The sequence below is a fragment of the Colossoma macropomum genome, unplaced genomic scaffold (assembly GCF_904425465.1).
Source record: "Colossoma macropomum unplaced genomic scaffold, Colossoma_macropomum, whole genome shotgun sequence".
Taxonomy (NCBI): domain Eukaryota; kingdom Metazoa; phylum Chordata; class Actinopteri; order Characiformes; family Serrasalmidae; genus Colossoma; species Colossoma macropomum.
Window position 1 is genome coordinate 1,750,525 of NW_023494784.1, and position 12,877 is coordinate 1,763,401.

Below are 12,877 nucleotides of genomic sequence, written 5' to 3' on the forward strand. Positions count from 1 at the left end.
CAATTAATCTGAAAATTAATTTCAATGCGGTTTTAAAAATTAAATTAAATGCGGTTATTTCGTGTTATTTTTAATATTTTTTTTAAATCGAGTCAAGAACATCTTTTAATCACAATTCTTATGACATTCTCACACGAAAGGATCGTGATTATTCAATAAACAAACAGTAAAAATCAAACACACGAACCACAGTGATCAAAAATGAAGCCTAAAATAAAATAAAATAAAAATAAGATAAAATAAAATAAAATAAAATAAAATAAAATAAAAATAATCTCGGGCAGTTAAAAATATGATACCGGAAATAACGTCTGTAACGTCTCTGACAGTTGCCTTGGCAGCGTCCCAAATCGAGTTCTCGTCCCCTACGTAGTGGAATGAGTCCTAGTGCCCTATATTCACACTATAAAGTGTAGCACCTCTGTAACTGGCATAGAATTGTCGCATTACAGTGTTAATTCTCAACGATAAATCTGTCGGTTCACCAGTCAGTTGACTGAACAGCAAACGCCATGTAGTGAAAAGTGAACGAGTGAACGCGGTTAAAACGGCGTTTAGGACGCAGGGAGCTGGCGTCGGTTTGAGATACAGCCGGTGGTAACCAAACACAGCGGCGGGAACGACCATAGTTACTGTTTTTGTTTTGATGATTTGTGTTGTTTGGTCGTTTTGCTCGTCGTTCACGGCTCCTCTGGGACTCTTTAAGGGCAGAATGAGAGCACAGTGGCTGTGTTTATGAACTCTGTAACTCTTCGCTCCTAAAAATGCTGCTTTATAACCGCAATTAAAGCTCCAGACTGACACAGAGCGGGGATTCTGGGATTGTGAGTTTTCTGGACACGGTCATCTGATCTGCTCTCAGAAATGTCCGCGCATAAAGAAGAGACTTTATCTCCGGACGAGCTGAGGAAGAGGCTCTACCAGACCTTCAAGAGCCGAGGACTTCTGGACACTCTGAAGGTCTCTGACACAGTTTACACACACATTCAACAAGTCCGACCGTGACACTGATATAACGTTAGTGAATCGCTGTGCTTCAGTTGCAGAGATATTTTAGTGAGATATCTGATCGATACTGAGCGCTGTATTGATGATGTGGTGCCCATAAATTAGCGCTGTCGCCGTTTCCGAGCGGTTTGTTTAGTGATGCTCGTTCTGAATCATTCAAATGTTCGAGCAGAATGAATCAGTTGGTCCGATTCTGATTCAAAAATAAATCTGTTTATATGAGTCATTGAACTGTTTCTGATATTTCGTCCAGCAGATCTGAGAGTCAGAAAGAGTCACAATGCTAAAAGTCACTCTCTCTCTCACACACACACACTCTCATCACTCTTTCTTTCACTCTCTCTCTCTCTCTCTCTCTCTCTCTCTCACACACACACTCTCATCACTCTTTCTTTCACTCTCTCTCTCTCTCTCTCTCTCTCTCTCTCACACACACTCTCATCACTTTTTCTTTCTCTCTCTCTCTCTCTCTCTCTCTCTCTCACACACTCTCATCACTCTTTCTTTCACTCTCTCTCTCTCTCTCTCTCTCTCACACACACTCTCATCACTTTTTCTTTCACTCTCTCTCACCCTGTCTCTCTCACACTCACTCTCTTGTTCACTCTCTCACTCACTCTCACTCTTTCACTCTCACTCACTTTCTCACTCTCATTCACACTGTCTCTCACACTCACTCTCACTCACTCTCACATTGTTCTTTCTCACACTCACTCTCATTCACTCTCTGTCACTCTCTGTCACTCGCTGTCACTCTCTGTCACTTACTCTCTCACTCACTCGCACTTTCATTCTCACTTTCTTACTCATTCTCACTCATTCTCACTCTCTCTTACTCTGTCTCACTCACACTCACTCTCTTGTTCACTCTCTCTCCCTCGCTGTCACTTACTCTCACTATTTCACTCTCACTCACTTTCTCACCTTCGTTCTCAAACGCTCTCTCTCTGTTTCTCTCACTCTCTAAGTCACTCTTTCTCTCTTCCTGTCTCACTTACTGTCTCTTACTCTGTCTCTCTGACACTCTCTCGCTTACTCTCACATCACTCGTTCTCACTCTCTCTCACTCTTGCTCACTCTCACATTGTTCTTTCTCTCACTCACTGTCTTTGTCTCTCTCACACTTACTCTCTTATTCACTCTCTCACTCGCTGTCACTTACTCTTTCTCTCACTCTCACGTTTTCATTCTCACTCTCACTCATTCTCACTCTCTCACTCTAAGTCTTCTTTCTCTTTCTCTCTCACTCACCGTCTTTTACTGTCTCTCTCACACTCACTCTCTTGTTCACTCTGTCTCGCTTGCTGTCACTTACTTTCTCACTAACTCTCACTCTCACTTTCATTCTCACTCACTCTCCCTCTTTCTCTCACTCTCACTCACGTGAAAGCACTTCACACCCCTCCACACAGACGGCTGTGCTGAGATTAAATGGAGCAGCTTTCTTCATATCAGACAGTCCTGCACAGCTGGGACAGTAAAACAGCATGTAAACACAGTAATAACACCTTTATAAATGTTGACTTGCTCTCTCACCTACAAAGAGGAAAATCCAGTTCAGTTCCGGTTTAGTAAATCATAAACATTTCATACTGAAATATATTCCCTTGAAAAAAAAGCTCCAAACCGAGTGGAAATAATTAAGAGGTTAATAATACTTTATTAACTTTACTAATGCAACCTTATTACGTTTTATTGCGAATTAACTACTTATATTAATATTAACTTATTAGATTTATTAATATGAAGTTTGTTAATGCTGACTTATTGGCTTTATTAATGTGTAATTTAAATGTGATACAGAGATATATTTGAAAAATATGATTAGCATGATACTGAATTTTATCAATGCTGGCCAAAAGCACTAATTCGGTGGTGTGTGTGTGTGTGTGTGTGTGTGTGTGTGTGTGTGTGTGTGTGTGTGTGTGTGTGTGTGTGTATTTGTTTTCCTTGAATAATATGAGAATTAAATAACAACATTTTTATTTATTAGAGCCTGTTATTATAATAGTTATTATAAAAGTGTAACAGTGTTTTTCTCTTTGGTCCAGACTCAACTGCGGAACCAGCTGATCCAGGAGCTGCAGAGTCCACTCACGAGTGAACCGGTTCCCAGGCCGCTTTCGGCTAAAGTGGATTCCGTCTCGCTGCTGGCGTCCAACAGTCTCGTCATAGATCATCTACAGACGTCTGGTTATGAATACACGTTATCTGTGTTCCACCCAGAGTGCGGGATGAGCAAAGACAAGGTACCAACACAGCTTTAACTGAGTCTGTTCTACAGTTTCTCATTAGGCTGAATGAATAACTGACTCTAAATGTAGGTATTGTGATATAAACTGAGTCTGTTCTACAGTTTCTCATTAGGCTGAATGAATAACCGACTCTAAATGTAGGTATTGTGATATAAACTGAGTCTGTTCTACAGTTTCTCATTAGGCTGAATGAATAACCGACTCTAAATGTAGGTATTGTGATATAAACCGAGTCTGTTCTACAGTTTCTCATTAGGCTGAATGAATAACCGACTCTAAATGTAGGTATTGTGATATAAACCGAGTCTGTTCTACAGTTTCTCATTAGGCTGAATGAATAACCGACTCTAAATGTAGGTATTGTGATATAAACCGAGTCTGTTCTACAGTTTCTCATTAGGCTGAATGAATAACCGACTCTAAATGTACGTATTGTGATACTTATTGATGAAGTTAAACAACCTATAGTAACAAAACACAACATTCATATTTCCAAATTTTAAATTTACAGTTTATCCAAACTGTCAAAATCTGTATTGAATCTATGTTCAATAATTTAAGTTCAATATTTTATACAGTAATTTGAAAACAGCTCTCTGTGAATTAGCTATAACGGTAATGCTGTTAAAATCTTTGCATTAGTAGAAATAAAAATAAAAAACTACAATTTCATGTTTATCGTGAGTTTTCAGTTGTTTTTTAATTATATTTTATTATTGTTTTATTATATTTTATTACAGGTGTTTTCGATGAAAGATCTTCTCCAGCTGATGAGGATCAGTCCACATTCACCTGTTTATAAATCTGTGGTGAATATGAGTTTCTCATTAAGCACACAGTAATTTATACGTTGAAGCTGATTTTTAAAATTAATCTTGTATTTTGATTTGTTAAACTTTATACAGGTGTCAAATGTTCAGAGGGGACAGAAAGGTAGGCTGTGTAATATTTTTACTTCCTATACACACACACACACACACACACACACACACACCACACACACATTTCATCTCCTTGTTTCTACACTCATTGTCCATTTTATCAGCTCCACTTACTATATAGGTGCACTTTGTAGTTCTACAGTTACAGACTGTAGTCCATCTGTTTCTCTGATACTTTGTTAGCCCCCTTTTACCCTGTTCTTCAGTGGTCAGGACCCCCATGGACCCTCACAGAGCAGGTACTATTTGGGTGGTGGATCATTCTCAGCACTGCAGTAACACTGACGTGGTGGTGGTGTGTTAGTGTGTGTTGCGCTGGTCTGAGTGGATCAGACACAGCAGTGCTGCTGGAGTTTTTAAACACCTCAGTGTCACTGCTGGACTGAGAATAGCCCACCAACCAAAAACATCCAGACAACAGCGTCCTGTGGGCAGCGTCCTGTGGGCAGCGTCCTGTGACCACTGATGAAGGACTAGAGGATGACCAACACAAACTGTGCAGCAGATGAGCTATCGTCTCTGACTTTACATCTACAAGGTGGGCCGACAAGGTAGGAGTGTCTAATAGAGTGGACAGTGAGTGGACACAGTGTTTAAAAACTCCAGCAGCACTGCTGTGTCTGATCCACTCGCACCAGCGCAACACACACTAACACACCACCACCACGTCAGTGTTACTGCAGTGCTGAGAATGATCCACCACCCAAATAGTACCTGCTCTGTGAGGGTCCATGGGGGTCCTGACCACTGAAGAACAGGGTAACAAAGTATGCAGAGAAACAGATGGACTACAGTCTGTAACTGTAGAGCTACAGAGACAAGCTGTGTGGTCAGTGGAGCTGATAAAGTGGACAGTGAGTGTAGAAACAAGGAGGTGGAGTTGATAGTCTCCTAAAGAGTTGTAGTTAGGAGGTCAGAGATTTTGCTCTGTTCATTACAGGATTATACAGAATTATAGTGGCTGTATCTTAAATAATAAACACTTCCTCTGCAGGTTTGTTAATAAATCTCCTCTCAGAGTTAATCGACCACCATGTTCACCCGGAGCTCCGTGATGCTGATACTCAGACCTCCACCACACCGCCGGATTACAGACAGTCGCTCGGTATACTCCGTTAACCTCCATCTTAAATCGAATTATCTGAAATATCGATATAGTTGATCAACCAAAACATCTTTGGTGTCTGAAATTTGCTTCTTTAGTTTTAACTCTGGAACTATGAGACTGATGTAGCTAACAAAATCAGAATCATTTATCAGTTTTGTATGCCTGTGTGTTCTGCGCTCCCAGTCCATTATACGAAACTCCAGTCCTGGTTTTACTTCATTTACACATACAGCAATGTTGCCACACAGGGAGAACAGCATAAAAAGCAATGTTTAAGTTAAATAATTAACGTTTAGTCGTTGTGAGGTCTTTTAGAATTGAGTTGTTTTTTACAGATTTAATGAATTGAAAGTTTCATATCAAGTCCGATGCACTTTTTTATTTAATGCTGAGAAATCAGGAGGAAGACGCAGAGGAGTAGTTATCATTTTTGATTTAGGAAGTGTCCCTCAAAGACGCAGACACTACATAACAGCCCATTCTGCTAAAAAAAAAAAAAATCAAGTATGTATGTCTGCAACCCAAATGTTAAAAAGAGCCATTTTGTCCCTTCAACAAAAATTAAACCACCTTGGGAGCCACAACACTTTATGTCCATTTTACCGTCTTGGCTGTGAATATGTCTCAGTATGTGTTAATGTTCTAGTATAGACTAAAAATATAATATAAACGAAGGCGCAGACTTACTTTGCTCTGCTTTAAGCTTTAGCTCAGCTACAGCTGCTTTTCTCACATCTCCAGCAGGAAACTTTTCCTCAAAAGTGGAACAGTTTCTTGTAAAATGTCTCTCAGCGTTCGACTTTTGACGAGGCTGAAGTCGCTTCTCGTTCGCCCAGCTTCTTGTTTCGAATTCTCCCGTTCCACCTTAAATGGTGCCTGAGGTGGCAGAATGTAACTGCAGCACCATTTAAGGTGGAACGGGAGAATTCGAATGAGAAGCTGGTGAGAAGCTGAATTCAGCCTCATGACTTTAGTGTTTGTCAGTTTTTCGTTGCAGATTAAACGTATCAGGAAACCAGCTGGAGTGATTATAAACACTAATAAGTCCATTCGTCTCCAAATTATCGATGTTCATCTTAAATCTCTCTCTTTGCCGTTTTGTTAGCTACTAGCTAGGCGAGACTGTTGTCTGTGTTACTATGGTGACCAGCAGTCTGCGCTGATCTTCAGGGTTAAAGGGTGAATTAGCAGTTCTACATTAACTCCAGAGTTTATGACCATTTATTGTTAAACTGTGTTGAACGATCAGCAGAGCTTTATTTTACTGTAAAGGAGGATTATTTTATTTTTACCTACTAATCTGATTCAGCTGTGGAGCCACAACAGGGCAGTAAAAGAGCCTTTTTAACACAGATGTATGTAAATAGTATTTCCTCTAGCAGGTGTTATTTTCATGCTTTTGAGCTTGAATTGTGAAAAACTCTGCCTGGTATTTAAATGATATGAAATGCTGGCCTTTTAATCTGAACAGTAGTTTTATATACAGGAAATATAAAATGTCTGCACGCTTAAAATAGCAGTATTTTTCTGAGGTTAAACCTAAACGAGTTGTCTCAGAAGGGCACGGCGAAGCCGTTTCTCAAAAGAAAGGTCTGATGAGTTGAAGGTTTTGGTAAGTTAGCTGTTTTCTGTGTATTTATTTGTGACATTAGCCTTGCAGTTCCAGCACTAAAGCAAAACAAGCAAACTTTCGACACCAAACATGTCTTGACTGATCAGCTACATTCAGGCTAAGAGAGGAAAATTGGATTTTTAGCTAAATTGTGTCTAATTGTTGTCATATCACACTATTCAGCTGGGCAGTGTTTTGAGTGCAAATATGACGAAACACTGTGTGTTGATTATCTTGAAGTGGACAAGCTGCAGATGATCGACGAGGAGTACGAAGCTCTGAGGCAGAAGGGAAATCGGTGGGCGTCGGTGGAAGCGAAGCTGGCTGAATACAGGAAGGAGATGGAGGAGCATGCTCAGGCTGAGTTAAGAGCAAAGGTACTGCATTTACCTTTCAACCTTATGATCAAAACACATTCTGATCGGCTGAAGTGTCTGTTATTGATAACAACAGTTGTGTGCTGTGTGGTTTATTAGATACAGTAATAGTAGGAGTGGGAATCACTACAGGCCCCACAATGCAATATTATAACCATACTTGAGCCAAAAATTGCAATAATCATAATGTTTAAAGTTTGTGGGATAATAGATATTGTGATATATTGTGATTTATTTTGTCTAAAGAAGTTTTATTTATTTCACATCATGTTTTGTTAAAACATAATTATAAAATAGGATAATGACTTTCAAAAAATGGCCTTATATTTGCATAATTAACATTATATATTTGCATTATATTAGAGCAATTTACATTGGCAGGTGAAAGCAAACCTCACTTTCATAAACATATTATAGTGGTGTTGCTGATTCCTGTCTGAGCAGGAGGACTGTCTGCAGGCGTGTTGTCCACTACACTGTCTAACTGTCCCTAATAATGACTCCACTGGTTGAAACCCTGTTCTCACCAGAAAGAAACAGCACTATCTTGTGGATTAAGACAGAAATGCATTTTGGTAATCTACGTGCCTGACAGTGACCTTAAAGGAATCAAACTCAAAAACAAAGTGGTCCTTATCTCTTACCCCAGATACAGTCAATCAGTCAAGATATGTTTAATATCTGGCGTGTGCTTCTTTAGTTTATCACGAGAGATGCTACGCTAATGTTGCTAACAAGCACTGGGCTTGGACTGTCATCTCAGTAAATACATGTCAGAAACTAAGCAAACCAAAGCTTAAATATTTAATAAAAAGGCCTGGATGGATCTTATTTAAACATTTAAGCTGAAATTACAACTACATTTTGATCAACGCTTTGTACTAATGTTCCGCTTTCTAACAGAACTGCAAGAGGCGTGTTGTGCGTCAAAACGCCACGCAGATGTCACGTTTGTTAGCCTAGCTAAGGCTTCATAACTGTGAGGCAGTTAGCTAGAGGTTGCATCTTGAATATGGATAAAGCTGTGAAAATACACTCAGAATTTTAGCCTGAGAATTTTAATTGGGTCAAAAAATAAGGGCAGACTTTATTTCCAAAATACCAAAATATTTTAGTGAGCGGCAATCTGCGGGCTCCAAGCACAGATCAGCTCAGTGAGGTCTGGTATGTCAAACTGGGGCCTTTTTGCAAAGACAAGAGTCAGACTTTATCAGAAGACCTTCATATGTTATGATTATTGATCAAGTTTAGTACAGATTGAACTTTTGACATTGGTATACTAAAGTTGCAGACATTGAACAAATAAGTCAAAATGCCAGACAAGCTTTCCAATTTCTGATGTAAATTGTAATTGAAAAGTTGCTTACCTAAAAAAAAACTCGAATCACATTAGACCTGTTATTTATCTGTAGGACAAAGAAAATAACAGCAGTTAGATTCTAATTAAGTCTCGTTGTGTGCTGTAGGGTCTTCTGAAGGCCAGTACGGGTGAGATTTTGCGTGCCTCACCTGAATCTCAATCAACTGGTTTACACTTTAAGATAATGAGACAAACAATTTTAAAATTTTTATGATTAATTAATATGTGGAAAAAAACTTTTTTGATAATTATTTACCTGCAGATTCAAAACCAATTTTGAAACGATTGGATCAAAATCTGTTTTCAGACAATTTAGAAAAAATACAACACATTTTATGAAAACACTTGTAATTGCAAAGTTTTAGACTCACTACACTGCAGTATTTGAATGGATGACGTCATGCATGACTACATACACAGTAAATCAGTGTAGTGAAATGTAGTGCAGTGTAGTATAATGTTGTGCAAAGTAGATTGCTGCTGTCTTCATGATGCTAAAGCCAGACTCTGTTATTTCTGTCCAGTTGCAGCATTTTCAGGAGGTTGAGGTGTCCCGGGTCCGAATGGAGGAGCAGGAGAAGAATCGCAGAGAAATCCAGGAGCTCCGACACCGTCTGGAGAAAACCTACGAGCTGAAGGCTGAAGCTCTGATGAGCCGCGAGAAAAACGCCATTGAGCGACTACAGAAACAGCAGGAGGTCATGTTAATGCACTTGATCACCCCCTACACTTCCTGTAGTGTATTACAGTCTGTCAGAGTGACTGTGTGGATCATATGAACATTACAGAGCTTTTTAAATGAAACAGTAGAAGCCATATCGCCCCCTACACTTCCTGTAGTGTATTACAGTCTGTCAGAGTGACTGTGTGGATCATATGAACATTATAGAGGCTTTTTAAATGAAACAGTAGAAGCCATATCGCCCCCTACACTTCCTGTAGTGTATTACAGTCTGTCAGAGTGACTGTGTGGATCATATGAACATTATAGAGGCTTTTTAAATGAAACAGTAGAAGCCATATCGCCCCCTACACTTCCTGTAGTGTATTACAGTCTGTCAGAGTGACTGTGTGGATCATATGAACATTATAGAGGCTTTTTAAATGAAACAGTAGAAGCCATATCGCCCCCTACACTTCCTGTAGTGTATTACAGTCTGTCAGAGTGACTGTGTGGATCATATGAACATTATAGAGCTTTTTAAATGAAACAGTAGAAGCCATATCGCCCCCTACACTTCCTGTCAGCCGGTTTCAGACTGAGTTTTTAAAATGGTATTTTATAGCATCATACTGTATTTTGGTACTAAAAAAAGTAAACAAAATATAACTTATATCAGAAATCTTTATAGAACTCATTAACAATAAGCCTCATTAACATTTCAAAAACAGATTTAAAATCACTAATAACCTAACAAAAAATGGCATAAGGAACTTGTAGCATTTGGCTCAAAAAACAGTGAAAAAACGCAATTATTCAACTTGTTCTGGTCACTCCGCTTATCTCCATAACGATGGGGAGCTTTTCCCACTTGCACCTTAACCAGCAGGCCGTTTGCCGCTGCACCATTTAAGGTGGAACGGGAAAATTCAAACAAGAAGCTGGAGAATATCTGACTTCAGCTTCATATCACTGAAGAATTAGCGGTGGGCAATAATAAATAATTGCCCCCCTAAATGTAACTAAAGCCCAGCAGTGAGGAGCTGAACTTTACCCTCCTCTGCTGTCACTGCAGACTGGCAGGGTCTCCTACAGAGCAGCGCTGGTAGCTGTTAATGAAGTGATGCTCTTTTTATTTGAGGGTCCCATTTCAGAGGAAGATTTCAACCACTACCCTGTAACTCAGTTCCAAGGGGTTAGAGTGACACTCAAGGGGTAGGGTGAAAAGAAGAAATGGGACTGGACCTTAGTGTAGTCCTTGACAGAAGGTACAATGGTTTAGTCTCCATTTAGGCTTACTGTGTTTCTGAGAAACCCATCCTTTGACTTTGAGTGTAGATGCGATCTAGAAAACTGACAGCATCTGTCCTGTTTAGATTGAGGAAAAGGAAATCTACAGCCAGCGACAGGCTTTACTAAAGGAGATCGAGTCAGTGCGCAACAGAGAGACTGAACTGAGGCACAGGATGGAGGCCTTCGAGAAGTGAGTAGATAAATAGACACGGCTGGCGAAGAACAGCTGCTAACTTCGTACTGAATGAAGTGTGACGAGGTCGCCTTTTCTGCCCTCGTTGATAAGCGTTTCGTAACCGATGTGTCACGCATCTCTGGTGTCTGTAGGACCTGTAAGCTTCATGAGGAGAAGGTGAAGAGCGTGGAGGAGCTGCTGAGGCGGAGGGAGCTGACCGTGAAGACCATGGAGGACACATACGAACAGAAGCTCAACAACGAGCTCAAGAAGTGAGGCCTTCTGGGTTCTGTCTGCTTCATCCAGCTAGCAGGTTTTTAGGTTTGAAAGGTTTGAAAGTAGCCAAGCACAACAAATATCATAAGATAATTAGAGTAGCTACAGTTATTCAGATCTAAACACAGCTCAGTCAACCTGTCATCAGTTTTTTATTCTGGTCATTATTCATCTGTCTCATGTTTTCGTGACTGGGAGAATCAAAACATACATTTTAATGTGAAATCAGCCATCAGAAAACAGAAATGAAACATTTTACTCTGTGTAAGCTTTTATGTTCAGTGCAAAAGAAACACTTTTTTCCTATTTTGAGCTCAAAGTTGTATATATTTTGGTTGAATAGTAAGCTGGAGCAGTTTTTTCCCTACTGCACTATTAGGAAACTTCCCAGGTACAGTTATAGGCCATTCTACTGAATACTCAAACTGCAATGCTACAGTAAAAAAAGATATTTAAAAAAAGAATTCAAACTTTAGATATTTACAGTGATTGTTATGATCTATTTAAACCCAATACATGAATTGTATTAATAAGTAGTAGTACATGTTAGTAATAGTAATAATCTAGATATCTTTACAGTGGTGGTGATGGGAACCAGGGGTCGCCATGACTACAACACTAATATAGACATTTTATTTACTATCCAGAACCACCAGTGAACCTATGCATGTCTTTTGAGTTTCTATATATAATATGAATGATGGTGAAAATAGTAATCAATCTAAAAAAATACCTTTTTTTCCCTTCACTGTGCATGATGTGTAAGGCCAAAACTATCATAAAACAGTGTCTCAGTCATCAGGCAGTGAATTCATAACCATTTCATGTAGTAACTTTCTGTGAAGAAGCTTTTAGAGGTGGACGTCTGGTTCCTATCACCACCACTGTGAACAGTTCTCATTGATGAGTTTCTCTAGAACGCAGCGTTTCACACCAAACCACTCTGAATGACCCTGTTTACATCATAACCGTTTAATCATGCAGAAATAAAAAAAAATCAGTGGAATTCCTCTTTAAAGAACCACCCATCGGAAAGTTCTTTTGGGAAGCAGATGTTTTTGGCACCATTATTTTTAAGAATGTAGGTAAAATACTGTGCTAGCTTATTTTTACTAAAATTGAAAGTATTGAAAAATTAGGGAATTTGATTGTTTGCCAAACTGCACTATAGAAACAGTAGTGAACTGCGCAACTCTTTCCTCACCTCAGTTGTGACTGTTCCTCGTGTGTCCAGCAGAGGGAGCTCTAGTTATGATTTCATTTGCACCTCTCAGTGAAGCTTTGCTACACTTATTATGATGATATAGCAGTGCTGTATTTAGGCTGAAGCCTTTCTGATAAATAATACACAAAAAAAGGTAAAAAAACGGTTTCACACTGTTTCTAATGCGCCTAAAATGATTTATGTCAAAGTAATGATTCAGCGTAGCTGAGTATTCATCAGCTCCAACAATAGATCATAAATAAATAAAGCCAGTAACTCACTCCAGAGTAATCAATAATGTTTACCGGTATAAAGGAAGCAGGACAGGTGATGTTGGAGCTGCGTTAGAATAGAAGACTGACTTTACTTGTTTTATTTCCTTTGAATTAAATCAGTGTAGATATCCCATAATCCTCCCACCTCAGCCTGAGCATATGTGTGTATTTATAGCGGCTAAAGCCGCCTTGTGTATCCTGCTGTCGGTGGGCATTAGGGTGAGGTAGTGGAGGGTCAGCCAAACTGACGCTCGGCAGTGACCTTTGACCCACAACACAGTCTGGGTCAGCCACTTAAGATGTACTGGCTGCTCAAAGGAATACGTAACATA

At 39.5% G+C, this 12,877-nt stretch overlaps 1 protein-coding gene across 1 annotated transcript in view; it reads left to right on the forward strand.

Moving 5' to 3' along the window:
- Nucleotides 1-597: 597 nt before the first annotated feature.
- The window catches only part of ofd1 (OFD1 centriole and centriolar satellite protein), a 36,749-nt gene continuing 24,469 nt past the window's right edge, over nucleotides 598-12,877 (forward strand). The window contains exons 1-9 of the mRNA XM_036572439.1: nucleotides 598-960; nucleotides 3,060-3,257; nucleotides 4,004-4,072; nucleotides 4,169-4,196; nucleotides 5,199-5,309; nucleotides 7,165-7,301; nucleotides 9,186-9,359; nucleotides 10,699-10,805; nucleotides 10,943-11,062. Of these exons, the coding sequence (XP_036428332.1) occupies nucleotides 865-960; nucleotides 3,060-3,257; nucleotides 4,004-4,072; nucleotides 4,169-4,196; nucleotides 5,199-5,309; nucleotides 7,165-7,301; nucleotides 9,186-9,359; nucleotides 10,699-10,805; nucleotides 10,943-11,062 (1,040 nt within the window). The 5' untranslated portion in view covers nucleotides 598-864. The remainder of the gene's footprint in view (nucleotides 961-3,059; nucleotides 3,258-4,003; nucleotides 4,073-4,168; nucleotides 4,197-5,198; nucleotides 5,310-7,164; nucleotides 7,302-9,185; nucleotides 9,360-10,698; nucleotides 10,806-10,942; nucleotides 11,063-12,877) is intronic.